The 22,092-nt window shown below is 39.2% G+C and overlaps 1 protein-coding gene across 1 annotated transcript in view; it reads right to left on the reverse strand.

The window, feature by feature from the left end:
* Nucleotides 1-11,231, reverse strand: part of ATRX (ATRX chromatin remodeler) — a 261,625-nt gene extending 250,394 nt beyond the window's left edge. The window contains exon 1 of the mRNA XM_019648172.1: nucleotides 10,998-11,231. Within this exon, the coding sequence (XP_019503717.1) occupies nucleotides 10,998-11,017 (20 nt within the window). The 5' untranslated portion in view covers nucleotides 11,018-11,231. The remainder of the gene's footprint in view (nucleotides 1-10,997) is intronic.
* Between the last annotated feature and the right edge of the window lie 10,861 nt (nucleotides 11,232-22,092).

A 22,092-nucleotide genomic window follows, 5' to 3' on the forward strand; every position in this document is an offset into this window, starting at 1 on the left:
TGTCACTGGCCCTCATATGTGGGATCCGAACCGGGGCCCTCTGGCGTCCCAAGCCAGTTCTTAACCATCGCGCCACTCGGCCGGCCCACAAAATCATATTCCTGATGTGAGGGGTTAAAAGAAAGGGGTCTTTAGGGGAGAACTAAGGTTCCTTTTCTCTGCAGAAAAAAAACCTACAATTTTAAGGAGTCTAGATTTTAGCGGGAGAAAATAGAACCTGTTTCCACAATTCTTTAAGTCAAGGAGGGAACCGTAGCTCCCATCCAAAACAATCAGGTAAACGTTTAGAATTCAGATGTCAGAGACAAATCATGAAAAACAGCAGTAAGTGGTTGGCAGTATTTAGGAACATAAGTTATTTAAATATGTAAATGCTATATTAGGAATGTGGAAGGATGGAGGAAGGTGAACCCAAAAGTCTCCTTTACCTGCCTTGAAATACTCTTTTATCCAAGTTCATTCTAACCCTGATTCAAGTACAAATCTGATATATTATCATAACTTATAAGTCTGTTAACAATCAGTTGGTACTTAGTAGCATGTGCTGTTTATTTCCGGGGGAAGGTGCGAGTTGGAAGTATATGCCTAGTATATTATTCTAAATATATTCCTTGTCTAAAGGACATGTCTAAAGGGCTGTTCTATCATCTCACTATTTCTAATAACTGGCATAACTGAGTATAGACTCATATCTGTCACTGCCATGCTCAAAATATCCAAGGCTTCCCATGTTTATAAATAAGAATAAAGTACAAACTCCTAAGCATAACATTCAAAGCTCTCTGCAAGATGATTCACACATGACTTTCCAATGTTATCTTACTACATCTCATATTCAAAGTAGGTTGATTCTCTTTCCCCTCCTTCTTATCCCACTAAGTTTTGTTTCACTTCTCTTATAATAAGCAACACATTCTGCTTATGGTTCCTTGTTTAAAACTCAACAGTACTCTCTACTGGAGTGTAAGCTCTTCTAACAACGAAACTAGTCTGGTTTCATCTGTTTTTCCCATGTGGGAAATAACAAATTTTAAAATGTTTATTAAAATGAAGATAATGCCTGCTCAGGAATTCCTTCACAGTGGTGATTTGTTGAGCATTAAAAAAAAAAAACCTGAAGAGCCTTCTGAGTGGCACGTTGGTTAGGAGCTGGCTTGGGACGCCAGCTCTGAGAAGCAGGACCCCGGTTTGGATCCCACATGAGAGGCAGTGACACTGCCCTCTACAGCTAAGATGGTGAACAACAGTTCAACCTAGAGCTGGGCTGCTGTGAATCACCAGCGACGGTGTAGGCGTAGGCGTAGGCTGCAGTGGGCTGCCATGAGCTACCATGTGTGGCTGGCAGCCAGCGAGAGCAGTCGGCAGCCAGCGTTAGCGGTCGGCAGCTGGTGCAAGCTGCCAAGAGCTGCCGTGAGCGGCCGTCCAGAGGCCGGCAACAGATCTGCCTCACCCAGGACGAGCACAATGATAATACCAACATGGGCCAGTGAAGCGACGTCCTCCACAACTATACTGAAGAACAAAAAGACAGCACCTTGTCTGTTCCCCTTCCACGATTCCCCAGTGCTGTTCCCCTCCCCAATTCCCCAATAAAATCATTTTTAAAAAAAACAAGAAAAAAAAACCTGAAGTCATGGCCGACCGAGTGGCTCAGTTGGTTAAGAGCTCACTAATGAGTGTGAGCTCTGAGCAACAGGGTCGCCGATTGGATTCCCAGCCCGAGCTGAGCTGCCACTGAGCTGCCAACAGGTGGCAGGATGGCTCAGCTTAAAAAAAAAACAACTCTAAAGTACCCTCAAATATTTTTTCTTGTCTCTAAACTGAGATATTCAGTAAGCTGTGTTGAATTTACTAGTCAGCCTTTGAAAGAAATGTATTATTTTGTATACTTAACAAATAACAGGTCCAGTCACTTTAATATGAAACATTCACTCTTAGTTCTCTCTTTTTAGTACATGCTCAGAATATACAATGAAAATTCATAAATAGTGTGTTGTGGTTTTGAATTTTAGGGGTATCTGAGAAAGCTGGAAAGGTGAAAGGCAAGAAAAATGAGAGGTGGGCAAGTTCTCCCAAACTCTATAAAAAGTAACCAAGCCTAGCTTCAAATCTCTATGAGCTAATTAATAATTTTAGTATTAAAAGCAAAAGCATTTTTCAAATAGTGAAAGCAAAGATACCATGTGACTCTGTGCCTCCTGATAAAATGTGCTGAAAAAGGCACATCACTTCATTGTAGTTCTAGCAAAATACATAAATCACAAGGAAATGTCATACAAACCCAAAAGACATCATAACCTGTGTTCTTCAAAAAATGGAAGGCAGGGGACGGCTGAGTGGCTCAGTTGGTTAAGAGCTCGCTCAAGAGTTTGAGCTCTGAGCAACAGCGGTTCGAGTCCAGCCTCAAGCTGAGCAGCCGCTGAGCTGCCAACAGGTAGCAGGATGACTCAGCTTAAAAAAAAAATGGACGGGAAAAAAACATTAAGTTGAACTGCTCCAGATTAAACACGATTAAAGACACATGACAATGAAATGCAACACATGTTCCAGAATTGAATGCTAAACCAAAAAAAAAGGAATTTTTGTCTTTCATTACAAAGGACATTATAAAGAAACGAGCAAAATGTGAAGGTCTGTAGATTAGAAATAGTACTGTATCAATATTAATTGCTAATTTTACTAACCATACTGATGTGGTATAAGAGAATATTTCTATTTTGGGGAAGTACATACTGAAGTATTTGGGGATAAAGGAGCATCATGTCTGCAGTTTACTCTCAAATGATTCAGAAAAATAATAGAGAGTGATAGAGTAAACATGGTGAACTATTACCATTTGCTGAAAATGGGTGTAGGACTTATGAGAATCTTTGTACTATTTTTGCAAATTTTTTGTAAGTCTGATTTTATATTTTTTAACTTTTTTAAATACAGTAAAAAGGAGATGATTATTCTTGAATCCCCTTGAAGGTAGTCAGATTCATCTCCTCAGGTTACAGCTATAAAAAGCCTTTCAAAAAGTCATTCAAGGGCCGACCAAATGGCGCGATGGTTAAGAACTGGCTTGGGATGCCAGAAGGCCCCGGTTCGGATCCGACATGAGGGCCAGTGACACTGCCCTCTACAGCTAAGATGCTGAACAGCAGCTCAACCTGGAGCTGGGCTGCCGGGAGTCGCAGCGACGGAGTAGGCTGCAGCCCCTGTGGCAGTGGGTTGCCTTGGGCTACTGTATGTAGCCAGCAGCCAGCAGCCACAGTGAGTGGCCAGCAGCCACAGTGAGTGGCCATCCAGAAACCGGCGACTGATCTGCCTCTCCCAGGAAGAGCGCAATGATGGTGCCAACTTGGGCCAGGGAAGCAACGTCCTCCACAACTAGACTGAAGAACAAAAAGATAGCAACTTGTCTGTTCCCCTTCCCCCAATTCCCCAATTAAAAAAAAGTCATTCAATAAAATATTATGTGAGATCAATGAGACAATGACTAGAAAGTTGTTTTAAGCAAATATCTTTGATCTGTCGATAGATTATCTTTTTAATATTATTTATAAAAACACCAAAACATCTTTTTTGGGGGGTAGGACTGAGTTACTAGCCAAAATGTATATTAATACAGATTTTTTAAAAGTAGAATGTGAAGTTCATGGGGACAGTGCCTTAATTTGTCTTGTTCACTTAAGTAGTACTTAGAACAGTTCTTGGCATACGATAATAGTTATCAGTAATAACTAATATTTGAGGGATTATTACGGTATGTCCCAGACACTAATCTAAGTGCTTTGTGTCCATTAACTCATTTAATCCTCACAAAGCCCAAGAAATATTTTCGATGAATGAATCAGTACTTTTTGCTGGCTGACAATTATAGTCAGTTCTGCAATCACGTAACATGAGCTCCTAAAAAATCACCAGGTTTGGCAAAATTGTGCAATGAACACCATAGGACTCAGGAAAAATGGGATTAGAAGCACAACACAAAAAAACTTCATTAGTAACACTTTTTTTCCCCCCATATGGAGAACAGTGTGTCCTTTCAGGACCCATCAGCTCCAAGTCAAGTAGTTGTCCCAGTCCAGTTGTAGAGGGCATGAGGATCGAACCGGCAACCTTGGTGTTATGAGCACTGCACTCTAACCAACTGAGCTAACTGGCTGCCTCAACTCCAAGTTCATTCTAGTTGTCAAGGGCGCACCTCAGTGGCCCATGTGGGGATCGAACTGGCAACCTTGGAGTTATGAGCATTGAGCTCTAACCAACTGAGCTAACTGGCCGCCCCACATTTTTTTTAATACAGAAACCTAATAAAAATGGTGGCACAATTTTACAGTTTATACATATTAAATGATTAAGAAATACACAACTACAACAATAAATATGGCACTTTATCTTGAAAAAGACCTGAAGTTTGCTTGTGGAAGTGGGCATCAGAAGGGCTGCAGCTCAGGAATTATTGTGGAGTGATGGAAGCAGGGTTATTGGAAATCTGATGGAAAACTGTAACAACAGATGTGGATAGGTGTGGCTCTTAACACACGGGGCAATCTGAGTAGCTGGTAGATATATCTGAGGTATGTGCATATATATGCGAGTATTGTAATGCAGCTCAGTTCAGCTTGGGGCATTTTCCTGCATTCACCTTATGCAAAAGTTCTATAAAGGGCCAGAGAGTAAATATTTTAGGATTCATAGGCCATTAGATCTGTTGCAACTATTCAACTCTAGATTGTGTAGTACAAAAGCAGCCAAAGGCAATGTAAACAAATGCGCCTGGGTGTGTTCCAATCAAACTTTATTTACAAAAATAGGCCACTGCTTGGTGGCCACAGTTTGCTGACCCCTGACCTTTCGGACAAAATCCTGCATAAGCAAATTCAAATTGTCTTATGTTCAAATTGTTCCCTGCTATGTCAATTTTGTTGGAACAAATTCACATTTTCAAAGCAAGCATTATATTAAAACTAAGTTTGCAATGTAATCAAATAAGCCAAAAAAAGATATAATACACATAAGCAAAATTTAAAAATCCAGTATTACTTGAAAATAAATCATTTTTTATTTTGGATTTTATAAATCAAATGTCATCCAAAAGTCAACTGACCATTTCAAATGACCAAAATAAAGACAATTAAGAAAATATTTGAACAATCATAGTCATTCAAGATCTGTGCATTAAATTCTACACAATCTTTTAAAAAAAGTGTGTAATACTTCTGACAGTTCTGAACTGAAATCATCAAGCTCATTCACATGGCACACATGGCTTTTACAAGATCATCAAGCCACAAAAATTAACATACAGACTACACTATAAGATGAGTAAGTTCTGGAGATCTAATGTACAGCATGGTGACAACAGTTAATAATACTGTATTATATACTTGAAACTTGCTAGAGAGTAGATCTTAAATGTTCTCACCACAACAGCAAAAAAAAAGGTAATTATGTGAGGTGAAGGATGTGTTAACTAACCTTATTGTGGCAATCATTTTTAAATATATACATATATCAAATCATCATACTGCACATGTCAAACTTACACAAAGTTATATGTCAATTATATCTCAATAAAGCTGGGAAAGAAACATAGGAATTGCACAATGGTTATATAATATTTGTCAAGGAGTTGAGTTGAAAATTCTAAGTTGAACTTGTTCCAAATAGAAAACCCTAATATATACAACAGTCCTTTGCTCAAGATGCTATACCTCACATCTGGAATCCTCCCCCAGTCTTCTTTGTCAAAATTGTACTCATCCTCCAAAGGCCAGATTCAAATGCTGTCTCTTCATAAAGCCTTCCCTGAACCCCATTAGAAATGTCTTCCTATTCTGAACTCCCTCCCATAGCAACTTAGTTTTTACCTAACGCAGCATGTATCACTTTATATCCTGCTTCAAAACTATTTGTGTATATGTCTTATTTCCTCTGCTACATGGAAAATAAGACTAATCTTGAGCCATACTAATCCCTCTGCCTGGACTGCCCTTTTTCATAGCCAACCCTTAATGCTACCTCATCTTCAAGACCCAATTCAGATACTATCTCCTCTGTAAAACTTTCCTAGATATCCCCTAAATTTGGCTTTCCTTCACTTCTGATCACTAGCACAATCAATATACCTTCTTTTTTGCACTGCTTTTGTAACTGCTTATTTACATACTGACTCCCTCACTAGATTAAGAATGCCCTTAAGGAGGCAGGAATTTTGTCTTATCTTTTGCATACCCTAGCACAGTGCCTGGCCCCTAGTTGATACTCATGCATTTGATCAACTAATAAAGCATTCCCCCAAAATATGGAGCATAGGAAATATGTATACACACACACACATAAACATACATGAACATCACTGCTATACCAATGATTTTTTAAACAATTATTTCATGGAACAGCTAACAAGAAACCTGGACCATAGATACCAAGAGTGGCTACTTCAAGCCAAAACTAAGCCGAAGTCTCAGAGACAGGGTCTGAAAACAGTGGCGACAGGACACAATTCACAGAACCTTTCCCAGGGCAAAAAGCACAATTGCTAGATCTAATATAGGTCTTTTCAGGGGTGGCAGGTGAGCTCAGGTGATCAGAGCACAGGCTCATAACACCAAGGTTGCCAGTTTGATTCCCACATAGGCCACAGAGCTGCGCCCTCCACTAGACTGAAACAACCACTCGACTTGGAGTCGGGGCGGCCAGTTAGCTCAAGTGGTTAGAGTGCAGGCTCTTAACAAGGTTGCCGGTTCAATTACCACATGGGCCAAGGAGCTGTGCCCTCCACAACTAGACTGAAGACAACTACTTGACTTGGAGCTGATGGGTCCTGGAAAAACACACTGTTCCCCAATAAAATTTCTAAAAATATATAAAAAGGTCTTTTCAGAAGTATCAACTTCAATCATACAAGGACAGAAATACAATATAACTGGATATAGTCATCTTCCAAAATAAAACATACCCTGAGCAACAATAACTATTAACTTCCCAGCAAAAGTTTTTCTTTTCTAATAAGTGTTTGCACAAGCCATGTATACATACTATAACAGATTATATCAGCAAGAGAACACCTGTAGCCTAACAATGTAAGTTTTAAGGCAAAAAAAGATATGCATACAATGGATAAAGAAACTTCCCCTTATCAATACCCTTCTCCCTAACCACAAGACAAAAAAAAATAACTAAAAAAAAATGACTGACTCTCCTAAATAGGATTATTTTTTAAATAATTTTATGTTAACATCTAGTTAAAGTTCATTTTGCAAATGACAAAGCAAAGGCCTAGAAAGGATAAGTGATTTGTCCAAGGTAATACAATCAGTTAAGCAACAGGGCTACAACTAGAAAACCCTGATTTGGCTCAGAGTCCTGTGTTCATTCCTCTACACCAGTAGTTATCAAACTGTTAGTCTGAGGACTTCTTTAAGCTCTTAAAACACTTAAAAATTAAGAGAGACCCCAAAGAGTTTACTGTCTTTTAAGAACCACTGCTATAACCATATTACCTCCTCCAGAACAACTGCAGGTTTTATCAGTATCTATTAAACTTATTCCCTACAGATGGAGGTTAAACACCTTGCATATCATCTATCAAGCCAATCATAAGACAAGCATTAGAATATAGGTACAGAGAGATCCTACTTAGATACTCCTTTTACTACTCTGCTATATTCAACACTCCTAAAGGAAGATCTATGCATTGTTTTCCAATGGCTTAATTGTCCAAGAGGACATTCAAGGTCTTGGGGAAAGGACTTCACATAAACCCAAGAATTACCTGTATCCTAACACCCAATCAATGAATTTATGTGAAACAGGCACATAAATACACACAATTTTTTATCGCAAAAATTATTTCAGACATCTATATCTACATAGAAATTCTTTAATACTGTATTTTTCTTATCTCTAGAAATACAATATATAACTGAAAGCTCACAGCGAACTACACCAAGGGTTGCCAATAATGAGAACTGGCCTGATCAAAATTAAAGCCAGAAATGTCTTTCTTTTCAACCCAACCAATAACATAACCAAACACCTGGTATTTAAATGCTTTCGAAGCCCTTTATAAAATTTGCATCTACTCCCCCTCCACAGGCCTGGCTTAATGCTTTCCACAGTGGAAATACAAATACTTCACAGATTACATTTTTTAAAAATTAGGTTATTATGCAACTGATTGTGAACAACTGCCCTAACAGTGACTTTCTAAGACATTTTCTCAACATCTCTCAATTTAGACTATTTCTGCCTTTTTTTAATTTAAGACCAATAACAAGTAATACTGCTGTCGGCTTTTCAAGTAATCAGTTGTTGTAGGGATTAAAAAGACAAGTCCTATGAAATTTCCAAGATCTTTATATGAAAATAAATTAAAGTTCATCTGTCAATCAGAAGTTGGTCTTTCATATTGCCAAAAATTTGAAGAAAAAAGCAATCATATTTAAAATAAAACAATTAACATAAAAACCTTTCAAAATAATAAGAAAACGTTTAGAGTGAGCCACTGATTTTTCAATGTATGATTTAGTCAGGTCATCAGTTTATTTTCCTCCTTTTTTGCCTTTTGGCTATTTTTTTCACCACAGAATCACAGAAATTTTCTTTTTTAAAAAACACAAGTAAAATTCAGAACTAATGAAGTGCTCTACAGAAGATCTAAAAGAAGATTTAAAAATTGGAACTACTGTGTAATATACAATTAATGATAATGCATAGAGCTGTTCATATTATTTGTCTCACATCTGAAGAGAATCAAGAGTGATTTGGTATTGTGGGTTCAATTCACTCAAGCATTTACCTGTTAGATTATCCTTTAACTATGATTATGCCTTGAGATGAATGCCACTTCAGCCTGAATACCCACTTGGTGCTCTTTCAGAGTAAATAATCAGAGAGCATCACACTTCTTAAAATTCTCTACATTTATATATGTAGTTCTTCACAAGGAGTTTTTCACGTAAAGACTCTTCTGTATTTAAATGTTTCAGTTATCTCACTATCTCACCTGACCACAAGAGGCAAAATATCAGAACAGCTTCAAACTCAAATACCTACAAACAATAGTTAACATTAACTTCCATTGTAATAGTAGGGCTAAATTCAAGTGGTCATAATCACGTTAATCTGGCAGCCAAAGGAAGCATTAATGCCCTGTGGTTAAGAACATAAGCTCTGGAGTCAAGACCTGGTTCAACTGCAACTCCACCAATTACAAGATGTATAACTTTTGGTCAAGTTCTTTGATCTATCTGTGCCTCACTTTCTTCCTCATCTGTAAAATAGGGAATACCAAGTACCTACCCCATAGGGTTGTTTTGAGAATTAATCAAGATTATACAGGTAAAGGTCAACAATGAGCACTCAATTGTAGTTATGATTATCACTCTTACCACCAAGATCTACAAAAATTCAAGACCCATAAGGAAAACTGACCCTGGCAAAAATTAATTCTATTCAAAAGTCTATAAATAGTTAATTTGTTCACCATAAAGAAAGGGAGAAAATCTATTCAGAAATCCTATAGTTTTAAATGCAGACTTTGTGAGGTGCAGTAAATTCTAGAGGGCATATTTAACTGTAAGGTACCCCCTTCATGTAGAGGAACATGAGCACTTGATAATAGCCAGCCAACAAGTTGTACTGGGTACCTACTATATGTGTCCAATACCCCATAAATAAAGGTCTCTTATACGTGAGCCAATTAACGCAAATTCAGAAACCAAGGCCACAACTAAGCATCTATAATCTAAGAACTAAAGTGTATTTTTTTCCTCAAGGGAAAGAAAACATCTATCTACTTCTTGTTAAAGCAGAAAAATAGGCATAATAAGTATCACAGGCTCATTCCCAAATTCTATATGCTAGCTAGAGTGCCCTGAAAATGTATACCGTCCTAATATTTAATCAATGGCAAATTTTGCCAACTACGAATGCAGTTCTGATCCATGCTCCCTGCAATTTTCTTTATTTTGCCTCTACACGACAAGGATACACCTCAGAAAAATTACTTAATTCACAAGGGATAAAAAGTCAAATGCCAAACTGCCTGAAAAGGAAGGCATCTACCTGTGTAAAAGTGGTATACATTTTATATTTAACAACCCATATTTTTAGACACTATCAAGAGGCAAATGGAAGCACAAGAGAAAAACAGCCTCAACCTAATAAACGTGCCTGATTGCTAAGAGGTGGCCTGTGAGACACAGCTTCCCTTGCAATAAAGCTGACGTCCTATCAACCCACGTTAACCTGGCTCCTCATTCACAATGGAATAAGTAAATAAACAAAAATAGGGTCTAATTACTTTTGCTCGAAATCTGCCCAGAAAGTAGAGAAACACTTGAGATCTGCCTTACCACCCATTAAAGCTGGACTTCACAAAAAGTAGTACACTAGGGTTCTCTGGAAGCAAAACCCTGCGTCAGCATTCCCTGGCCTAGAGGTAAATCCAGGGATACCCGTCAGGATCTGGATGAGAAAAGGGATGTAAATACCTGGCAAGATCCACCGTTCAACCAAAATACGGGCTTGTCACAAGGGGCTGCAGAAAAAAAAATATCCTCAAGGACGGGGTACTTCCCGTCTCCCGCAGCGTAAACGCCACTAAGTCGTCCCAGGATCTCACATCCTTCCCCACACAGTTTCTAGGCCCCAAAATTGGGAAGAATGACCGGGATACCAAAAACCGCCTCTGACTCTGGGGGTCTCAATGCCACCGGCAAAGAATAAATAGTGAAAGCCAACTAAGCTTCGCCAGGTAGGGGTGGTTGGAGTAAACGTCCAACACGCCAGGCCGCGCCTCCCCCCCACTACCCCCGCCACCCCCACTCCCTGCTGGAACATACCGCGGAAATCCCGAAACCCTTCTCAACGAGAAAATGATGTCTCTTTCCGCTAAACAACAGATAGGCTTGACTCACCAAGCCAACGCTTTCTCAAACACCCGACTCAGAAGGCGAGTAGGCCTAGACCGCTAGGACCCGTGAGACGGGGTTGCGTTTTACCTCATGGGCTCAGCAGTCATGTTTTCGCTTCAACGCCTTGTGGGCTTCAGCGACGGCAGGGCGCCACTCTGCGCTCCCCGGCGCCAGATTACGATAGAAATACAATGCGCTCTTAGTCGTCACTATAGCTGGTGCTAGATCCTCCCCACAGCTCAAAGGCCGCTACCACTGCCACAGCTGCAGGAGCCGCGAAAACAAAGCGACACCGCCACCGCCGCCATTTTGTTGGGCCGAGGCTCAGGCAGGAGAATTGGCGCGTCCTCCCTCTTTCTCTTTCCATCACCCATTGGCTACCTCCTCCGCAGCGCAGATTCTTACTGGCTACGGAAATTCACCTTTTTTGGGGGCCTGTTGCTAAGGCGGTCTACGTCATTTGATTCTCTCCACCTTTTCGTAGAGGGTACAATTTAGTCCCATTGACATGAAAGTGCTAGTGACTATTTTGACTTAATTCTGAAAATGTGTTTTGTTCCATCCTCTTTTCTTGACATACTGACAAAATAATAGCAACTTACATTTATTGAGAATTTACTATATGCCTAGCACTATACTAATCTTTATCCGGATTATCTCATGTAATCCTTATATCCTTTGAGGCTGATAGATGCTTGTTACCTACATTTTCTAGATGTGGAAATTAAGACACAAAGTCCCACAGTAGTAGAGCCAAGATTCAGACCAGATACCACACTCTTAACCACAAATCTATACGGAGATCCTACATATTTTCTTTCCCATATTCCCGGTTATCATCAAGTGCTTTGCTTTCCTAGGTGTTTTACATATAATATTTGGCATGCCATATATACTTATATACATGACGTAAGACAAACTTGAGATCTGCATACAATTCTTTCGGTATTGAATAAATTCAAAGCTGCCACTTGGAACACACATGCACACAGTTTCCCCATTGTGATGTAATGCTTAGCTCACAAACCAACCCATCCAGTTCTATTTACTCATTACAGAGGTTTAGGTGGATGATCTCTCTTTTCATGTTCTATAATTTGTCCATTAGTAATCTCTGCAAGTCACAAATCAGTTCTCTAAAATCGAATCGTTTCAAATTTTATTTCCAAGTATATTCTGCCATACATGTTTTAGTTCATTCTATTTGCTTTTCTAGACATTGGCAAGAACTCCTGTTGTGTTTAGGTAACAGGGTTGCTGCTTTCTACTGGAATAGCAAATGATGGGCCTTTTCTGAACCGAATACTTTTTAATGAGCTGATAGACTCAGGCAATGTTTTAATCAAAAGAAGCTTCTACACATTTCAAGTTATCTTTCAAATATTCAGGGACCCTTGCCAACTGTAGAAACCAGACTACTGTATCTGGTATATTGATTCTCTTCTGTCTTCCACTCATTAAATATCACTTAAACATACAATTTAGAGAAGTTACATTTTCCTCCCTGGTAAATGCTATTAATTTGAAAAGATACCAACTTCATTACAAGACATTACACAACTTTGAAACTAGCTGTTGGTTTAAGACTTCTTAACACTAAGCAGCTTTAAATAACAAATTCCACAAATAGAGAAACAAAAAAATTATAATCAAAGAATTTCAAAAATATATAATAATTCATTATATATTTGTCAATTGTAAGAAAGAAAATTTCTATGGTGTTAAAGGATGACTAACAAAGTTTTACTGGTATAGGTGTATTACTTTCAATAGATGATTGTCAAGGAGTTTCCTTCAGCTGTATTTTAGAAAAAAATCACTGGTAAACATCTCTTTCACATTTTTCATCAAATTGTGACAGAAATCAACATAGAACCATTTCTTGGACTCTTGAACATAAGTATGTAATTTTTGAATTTGCTTCTTTGCTTTGAAAGAAAGACTAGGTAATTTACCTTGAAGAGAGCAAGTTGAATGAGACAATACATGCCTTCATAATTGTTAATAAATACTTTCGCAAAATATGACTGTTTTATGTCAAAATCATAATGCTATGGAAATATCAATGAGATGTTTAAATGTATATATCCTTAATCCAGAAATTTAACTTCTAGGAATTTACCCAACAGATACACTCAACATAAGAAAAATGAGATGTCCCCAAGACTATTCTCTGCAGAATTGTCACACCAAAGCTTTGGAAATAGCATAGACATTCCTCAGTAGGGTACTGGTTAAATAAATTATACTATCCATACAACAGAATATCATATAGCTCCTTAACATATTTTTTTTCGAAAACCACTTGTGTTTCTATGCAGTAACAATGACCAATCCGAGAAGGAAACTAAGAAAACAAACCCACTTACTGTAGCATCAAAAAGGATAAAATACTTAGGAATAAACATAACCAAAAAGGTAAAGGACTTGTACACTGAAATCTTAAAACATTGCTAAAAGAAATCAAAGAAAATGCAAATGAATGGAAAGGTATCCCATCTTCATGGATTAGAAGATTTAATGTTGTTAAAAAGTTCACATTAGCCAAAGAGACCTACAGATTTAATGAAACCCTATCAATATCACAATGGAATTCTTTTCAGAAATAGAAAAAAAAACCTAAAATTCATATGGAAGCTCAAGGGATGCTGAATAACCAACACATTTTGGGTTGCTTTTATTAAAATTAAGTTATTGGATACCATTGGTTAATAAAATTGTATAATTTTCAGGTATACAAGATTATAATTCAACATCTTTGTCACCCCCAAAATCTAGTTTCCTTCCATTACCATATATTTGACACCATTTACCCACTTTGCCTTCCTCCTACCCCCTTTCTGATGGCCACCATTCTATTGTCTGTAACTCTGAGTTTGTTTTTGTTTTGTTAGTTTATTTGTTACTTTTTGTTTTATACTCCACATATGAGTGAAATCATAAGATTTTTGTCCTTTTCCAAGTCAACAAAATCTTGAAAAAGAAGAGTAAAGTTGGAGACCACACATGCCCTGATTTCAAAACATACCACAAAGCAACAGTAATCAAGACAGTGTGGTACAGTATTGGCATAAAGACAGATATATGAGGTGTGTTCAAAAACTACAGTGAGTGTTTAAGTAAAAAAAAAATATATATATATATATTTATATATATATATAAACAGAAAAAGACACATTGCCATTAATCCCCCTCTCTTCAAACACACTTATCCCATCATTCTGGCCACTTTGTGAAGCAGTTCTGGAAGTCCTCTTTCGTGAGTGTCTTTACGTCATTGCTATCGGTATACAGCAATTTCTGTAAAATAAAAATATTATGATGTGTACTCATCCACCTTATTCACCTGACCTGGCAGTGTGACTTCTGGCTCTTTCCCAAAGTCAAAATGACCATGAAAGGTAAACATTTTGAATCGATTCAGGACATTGAGGCAGCCACAACAGCACAACTAAAGACACTCATGAAACAGGGCTTCTAGAACTGCTTCACAAAGTGGTAAGAATGATGGGATAGGTGTATATTTTAAAAGATTTTTTGAGGGAATTGGGGGAGGAGTACAGCATTGGAGAATCAGGGAAAGGAGACAGAAAAGTTACTGTCCTTTTTTGTTCTTCAGTCTAGTTGTGGAGGACATCGCTTCACTGGCCCATGTTGGTATTATCATTGTGCACTTCCCGGGTAAAGCAGATCAGTCACCAGGCACTGGATGGCTGCACACAGCAGCTCTTGGCAGCTCATGATGGCGGCCTGCCGAATACAACAGCTGCCAGCCATTCACGGTAGCTTATGGCAGCACACTGCAGCTTCGTTGCAGCCTACACCGTCACCGACGATTCATGGCACCCCAGCTCCAGGTCGAGCTGTTGTTCACCATCTTAGCTGTAGAGGGTGTAGCATCACTGGCCCACATGTGTGATCCGAACCAGGGCCCTGCTGCTCAGAGCTGGCATCCCAAGCCAACTCATAACCAAGGTGCTACTCGGACGGCCACGGGATAAGTGTATTCAAAGTGAGGAGGAGTATTTGAAGGGGATTAATGGCAATGTGTCTTTTACTGTAATAATTTTTCTTATTTATACATTCACCGTATGTTTTGATCACACTTTGTACAGACCAATGGAATGGAAAAGAGAGCCCAGAAATAAGCACTTGCATATATGGCTGTTGACTCTGAGAATGATGTGCCTAAGAAGGATTTGGCCTTTTGAGCTTCTTTTGCTCAGCCGCTCCAAACTCTTGGGAGTGTACTTTCTCTTCTAATAATGGCCCTTGAGCCATTCTCTACTGTTTGAGCCCACTTCTGCTTCTTTGAAATGTATTTTTTCTTTTAATAAACTGTCCTTTTCTGCAACTTTAAAAAAAATAAGGACTCTAGGTGGCTAATTGGGCTCAAATTTTTAAACAGAGTCTAGCAGTCATTTCTAAACGGGCCTCTTATGCTTGCTGTGCTTCAGGGAAAAGCTCTACTGAGCTGCCTACCTCCTGCACTGTGTTCCTGACATCTGAACCAATTCTTATAAAGGAGCTCCTAGACTCATAAATCAACCATTGAGCTGAAGACTTGCCCCAGCCAACCAGAGCTGCACAGCTATATTATCATGTGCCTCTTTACCAACCACTCAGAGTGGCTCCAATCTGAGCAATCAGGACAGTGCTTTTTGGACCAATCAAACTGTGAGGATTTGGAGTCCTTATTTGCATAAGAATAAACCAGTCAAAGATCAGGGGAGGGAACTCTTCTCCATATAAGCCAGCTTCATCTCTATCTCTGCGCATACTTTCAGTTTCCATAGAGGACTATGTTTCCCTAGCTGAGCTACAACATTGGCTAAAGCTGTGACACTGGAACTGCAACACCGGTGCTGAAACACTAAAGTGGTTTCATCCAAGCCACTTCGCACAAGCTGCCTCACCTGAGCCACCTTGCCCAAACCACTTAGGCTGTACTGTGTCACACCTGAGCTGTCTCATATCCACGCTGTTCTACAATCAAACTGTTTCACAATTGAGCTATTTTCACTGAGTAAACTTTTCTCTTTCACCACATTGAATTAGTGATGACAACCTTTGGTTAACATGGCCAAATGATTTTCAAAAAGGGTACCAAGACTACACAATGGAAAAAGGGCAGTCTCTTCATCAAATGGTGTTGAGAAAATTGGATATCCACTTACAAAAGAGTGAAGTTGGACCCTTAACTTACACCATGTATAATAATAACCTCAAATAATAACCTTAACTTACACCATACATAATAATAAAGACCTAAACCTATAGAATTCCTAGAAGAAAACAGGGGGAAAACTTCAGGACATTGAATTTGGCAATGGCTTCTTGGATGTGACACCAAAAGCACAGGCAACAAAAGAAAAATATACAAAATGGGACTATATCAAACTTAAAAAATTCTGCACATCAAAGGAAACTATTAACAGAGTGAAAGGGCAACCTATGGAATGGGAGAAAATATTTGCAAATCATATATCTGGTAAGGGGTTAATATCCAAAATATATAAGGAACTTCTACAAGTAAACAACAACAAAAACAAAATTGATTTGGGGGCCGGCCGAGTGGCGCGGTGGTTGAGAGCTCGCTTGGGATGCCAGGGGGCCCCGGTTCGGGTCCCACATGTGAGGGCCGGTGACGCTGCCCTCCACAGCTGAGATGCTGAACGGCAGCTCAGCCTGGAGCTGGAAAAAATTAAAAAAATAAATAAATAAAAATAAAAATAAAAAAATTGATTTAAAAAATGGGCAAAGGAGTTGAATAGACAATTCTCCAAAGAAGATATACAAATGGCCAACAAATATATGAAAAGATGTTCAACACCACTAATCATAAGAGAAATTCAAATCAAAACCACAATGAAATAGTACCTCACGCCTGTTAGAATTGTTATTATAAAAAAGACAAGAGGGGGCCAGCCAAGTGGCTCGTGGGTTAGGAGTTGGCTTGGGACGCCAGCTCTGAGCAGCAGGACCCCAGTTCGGATCCCACATATGAGGGCCAGTGACAATGCACCCTCTACAGCTAAGATGGTGAACAACAGCTCAACCTGGAGCTGGGCTGCCATGAGTCACCAGCGATGGTGTAGGCTGCAGTGGGGCTGGCTGGCAGTGGGCGTGAGTTTTCATGAGCTGCCGGAAGCCGCTGTGAGTGGCCATCCAATGGCTGGTGAGCGACTGCCTCACCTGGGAAGAGCGCAATGATAATACCAACATGGGCCAGTGAAGCGATGTCCTCCACAACTAGACTGAACAAAAGGACAGACAGCAACTTTTCTGTTCCCCTTCCCTGATTCCCAATTCCCCAACAAAATCTTTAAAAAAAAAAGGCTGTGTGAAAAAGTTAGATGACAACGACCTGAACTTTTCGCCAACAATTCATGGCTTTGGCATCATGGCAATACATAGCTCAGGTGGCACTCTCTGTGAGAGAGTTTTTAGCCAGTAAACAAAAAACTGTATTGGAACACCCTCCCAACTCACCTGATTCTGGCCCTCAATGACTTCTTTCTTTACTCAACGGTAAAGGAAATATTGAAAGGAAGACATTTTGATGACATCCAGGACATCAAGGGTAATACGACGACAGCTCTGATGGCCATTCCAGAAAGAGTACAAAATTGCTTTGAAGGGTGGACTAGGTGCTGGCATTGGTGCATAGCTTCCCAAGGGGAGTACTTCAAAAATGACCACAGTGATATTCAGCAATGAGGTATGTAGCACTATCTCTAGCACGAGTTCACAAACTTAATTGTCAGACTGAGTATAAAGCCTTTTGCCCCCAAAGTTAAGTCTCTCCTCATCTTTTTCTAGTAGAGTTTGGACATATCTATTGTTTGTCACAACTGCAATGTTTTGCCCCAGGGAGCAATGGCTTGTTCAATTGCCTTTCAGTATTTTCGAGAAAATCCCATGCATAGCTGCTTTTGTGCCTGAGAGATTTCTAATTTATTTATTTTATTTTTATTTTTTTTTAGCTGAGCCATCCTGCTACCTGTTGGCAGCTCAGCGGCTGCTCAGCTCGGGCTGGACTCGAACTGCTGTTGCTCAGAGCTCAAACTCTTGAGTGAGCTCTTAACCAACTGAGCCACTCGGCCGGCCCTGAGAGATTTCTAATTTAGAAACTAAGGCAAGCCCCTTGTGTCATTCCTTCAGGGAACCCACAGAGAGGTCAAGCAAATACAATTTTGGAGAAACAAGTACTGGTCTGCTCTCTGTGGGACCAGCTACCCACACGGGGAACAAAGACTACTGTCTTCAAGTGTCTGGGCGTATGGGGCAAGGCTAACATACCACAAAGCTCGCCTACCATGTTTAAGTTTCCTTTTTCTTGATTCAGCATTCACATGGTTGCTTTAAACTTTTGACTATTTTCCAGAGTTCCAACAAAGTTGATTCTGCCATGTTTTGCTCATTTTTTCAGTGTTTCTATCAATGAATAGATCCTCTAAGCTGTTTGCTTTGCCATTTTCTGTCTTGGCGGCTCTTTTTGGTCCTTCACATTTCCATATAAATTTTAAAATCAGCATTTCAAGCTCCCCTCCACACACACCTGCTGGAATTTTTATTGGAATTAACCTAATTGAGTTTTACAATACTGAATTTTAAAATCTATGAACAGGATTTATCCTTAATTTCTGTATTCTTTAATATCTCTTAACAATGTTTCATAGTTTTCAGTATATTTCTTGCACATCTTTTATTACATTTATTCCTATTACTATCTTAATCTGAATTAACATTTGACAGAAGTAGTGAGCTAGTCACTACCAGGGAATTCCATCTTCCTTTCTTCTGATAAGCTGCTGGGACTTGAACCGAATACATACTTGTATAATTCTATAGAAAAATGGTAATACTAGTATTTTAGTATTTATTTTGTATATTTATAAAACATTGGTATTTTATAAAAATCTGAGATAAAATTGTCATAGTTATTTACATATTGTTATCAGATGTTTTTACACCTGAAAAATGGCCAGGAGCCAGGATTAAGAATTCTTTGTAATTCTGGCTTGAGTCTTTTCGAATATCTTCATTAAAAAGGTGAGGAGGGGTCAGACTTGTGAGAATGAATTTTACCTTCAAAGGGACAAAAAAGGAAAGAGGAGAAAATCTAACTATGGAGGAAGAGAAGTAGTTAAGTTTTCAGGGGTCCTGGAATTGGATCTGGGAACCTGCCTCCTTCTTTTTTCCTTTTCTCCTCAAAATTTTCTATCTTTTCTTTCTGTTTCTCTAAGGTTTCTCCACCTCAATTCTTATTTTTTTTTAAATTGGGGAGCAGTGTGTTTTCCCAGGACCCATCAACTCTAAGTCAAGTAGTTGTCTTCAATCTAGTTGTGGAGGGCGCAGCTCAGCAGCCCATGCAGGGTTCGAATGGCAACCTTGGTGTTGTGAGCACTGCGCTCTAACCAACTGAGCTAACCAGCCACCCCTCCACATCAATTCTAAGATGATTCCTTGAGAGACCTTTGGAATTAGATGGAGACCTGAATTACTTCTAAGGAAAATACAAATGACTAATCAATATAAGAAAAGATGTTCAGGGCTGGCCGAGTGTCACATTGGTTAAGAGTTGCCTTGGGACACCAGCTCTGAGCAGCAGGGCCCTGGTTCGGATCCCACATGAGGGCCAGTGACGCTGCACCTTCTACAGCTAAGAGGGTGAACAACAGCTCGACCTGGAGCTTAGCTGCTGAGAGTAGCCAGTGAGGGCATAGCCTGCAACCTCTGCTGCAGTGGGCTGCCAAGAACTGCCATGAGCGGCCATCCAATGGCTGGCGAGCGACTGCCTCAACCGGGAAGAGTGCAATGATCACAATACCAACATAGGCCAGTGAAGCGACATCCTCCACAACTAGACTGAAGAACAAAAGGACAGCAACTTGTCTGTTCCCCTCCCCAATTCACCAATAAAATCTTTAAAAAATAAGATAAGATGTTCAGAGTTACTAATATAATAACTAGGGAATTGGTAGTCTAAACAAGGTACCTTGGAAGAATTTTAAAACTAACAAAAAAAGGAGATACAAGTGGTAAAAATGTTTTTAAAGTAGTACATTTGTGTTCATTTAGAAATTTTTAAGTACCATGTACCTCTTTGGATATGACTCAGGATGTATATGACTATGACTTCAGATTAAAAAAAAACTGAAATGCTATACTGATAAGAGTATTTTGGCATTTCAATACTTTAAAAATCTAGCCTTTAAAATTTCAATTCCCATCACAGAAGTCTCTCTTTTCCTCCCATCCCAATCCCAACAAAGTGATCAAACCCTACTCTGTATCCACGATATAACATATATTTTCCTACTAGCAGAAATAATTGTATTTGTTTACATGTTTGGTTCCACTACAAGACAGCAAGTGACTTGACAGTAAAGACCTTTTTTTCTTTATTCAATCAGTGAAGATTTACTGAGCCTGTATACTATGCAGGCATTTAGAAAATGAGCATACAAAATTAAGTAAGATAATAATCCTCCTCCCAAGGAACTTAGAATTTAGGGGAGGACCTGGGCAATTACAAGATAGAATAACAGAGATCAGCATGCACCTAAGGAGAAAAACTATAGAACCCACGCTGGAAGGTCAGGAAAGCTTCCCAGATATTTTAATGTTTGAGCTGTGTTTGAAGGGGGAGAAAACATATCATTTATTTTATTTGAAGATCATTATAAAAAACGCAAAACTTTGTACTCTGTGTTCTCTAGCTGCAACTGCTGGCCACAATCACAACCAGGCATTATAAACTGGAAGGCTCGGACCAAATGGATAATTTCTAAGTCTGGATATTGGGTGGAGCCAACACATCTTAATGAACTTTTTCCCCAGCTGAAAGTCATTATTTATATAGCACTCATTGGAATATACTAATCATCACTGACTAATCATCACTGATTCTGAAGGCAGGGTTTATCTGAATGTCCTTAAATTGTCACCCAAAAGAGCCCAAAGATCTTGATTCAACATTTCCACCAAGAGTCATCCTCTATTCAACTGTACTCAGATTTTCAGGACAATGATCAAATACAAACTGGTGTTAGTGAGGATATGCCAATGTGGGATTGGGGCTGAGGTATTGGCATTTAATTTTGAATTGTGGTTAAAATATATGTCACGTCCAGCGTGGCAAGGGCAAATGGGTTTCTCTTGAGGGGCGGCGCAGAGTGAATAAAGAGACAGAGACAGAAGTAAGATTAAGAGCTAGACCAAGGGACTCAATCAGAGAAAACTGAGCCCCAAACGGCTCAGCGCATGGCTTTTAATTGAGAATTTTCAAAGAAGTAGAACTGCTGTCAATCAAATTAGCATCTGTTTGAGGTCTGTGCCTCAAAGCCTTTTTCATTAACATATCCCATTATGTTCCAGCTTATGCTACGCCTTCGCATATCCGCCACAAGTTACTGTGTCCTCCCAGGGGAGATTAACTGTTAGCATTTCAATAGGTCCCAGTCCACCTTGAGACACTCCCCAGAGGGAGCCTGGAGCCTTATCGCCTGGTCATTCCGGGGCACTCCCTCAGAGAGATTGCTGCCTCCGGTCACACCCAGGCTTTTTTCTCATAACTAATGGGATTAGAGGCTAAATGCAGGGGGGCATGTTATAGAAATGGCTGTCAGGCAACAAATATACATAAAATTTAGCATCTTTACAATTTTAAATGTACAGTTCAGTAGTGCTAAGTTCACACTGTTGTTCAACCAACTTTCAGAATTCTTTATATCTTGCAAGCCTGAAACTCTATATCCATTAAACAATTACTCTCTATTACTCCTTCCACCAGCCCCTAACCACCACCATTCTGTTTTCTGTCTGCATGAATTTGACTACTGTAGATACCTCATATAAGTAGAATCATGCAGTGTATGTCTTTTTGTGACCAGCTTATTTCACTTAGCATAAATGTCCTAACAAGGTTCATCCATGTTATAGTATGTCATTATTTCCTTTCTTTTTAAGGCTGAATAATATCCTATTGTATGCATATACCACCTTTTTTCTATTTCACCCTTCAATGAACACTTGGTTGCTTTCACTTTTTGGCTATTGTGAATCATGTTGCTATGAATGTAGGTGTACTAATATCTCTTTAACATTCTGCTTCTAATTCTTTTAGCTATGTACCCAGAAGTGGAATTGCTGGATCATACAGTAATTCTATTTTTAA

Source organism: Hipposideros armiger, unplaced genomic scaffold (assembly GCF_001890085.2).
Source record: "Hipposideros armiger isolate ML-2016 unplaced genomic scaffold, ASM189008v1 scaffold_121, whole genome shotgun sequence".
Lineage (NCBI taxonomy): Eukaryota > Metazoa > Chordata > Mammalia > Chiroptera > Hipposideridae > Hipposideros > Hipposideros armiger.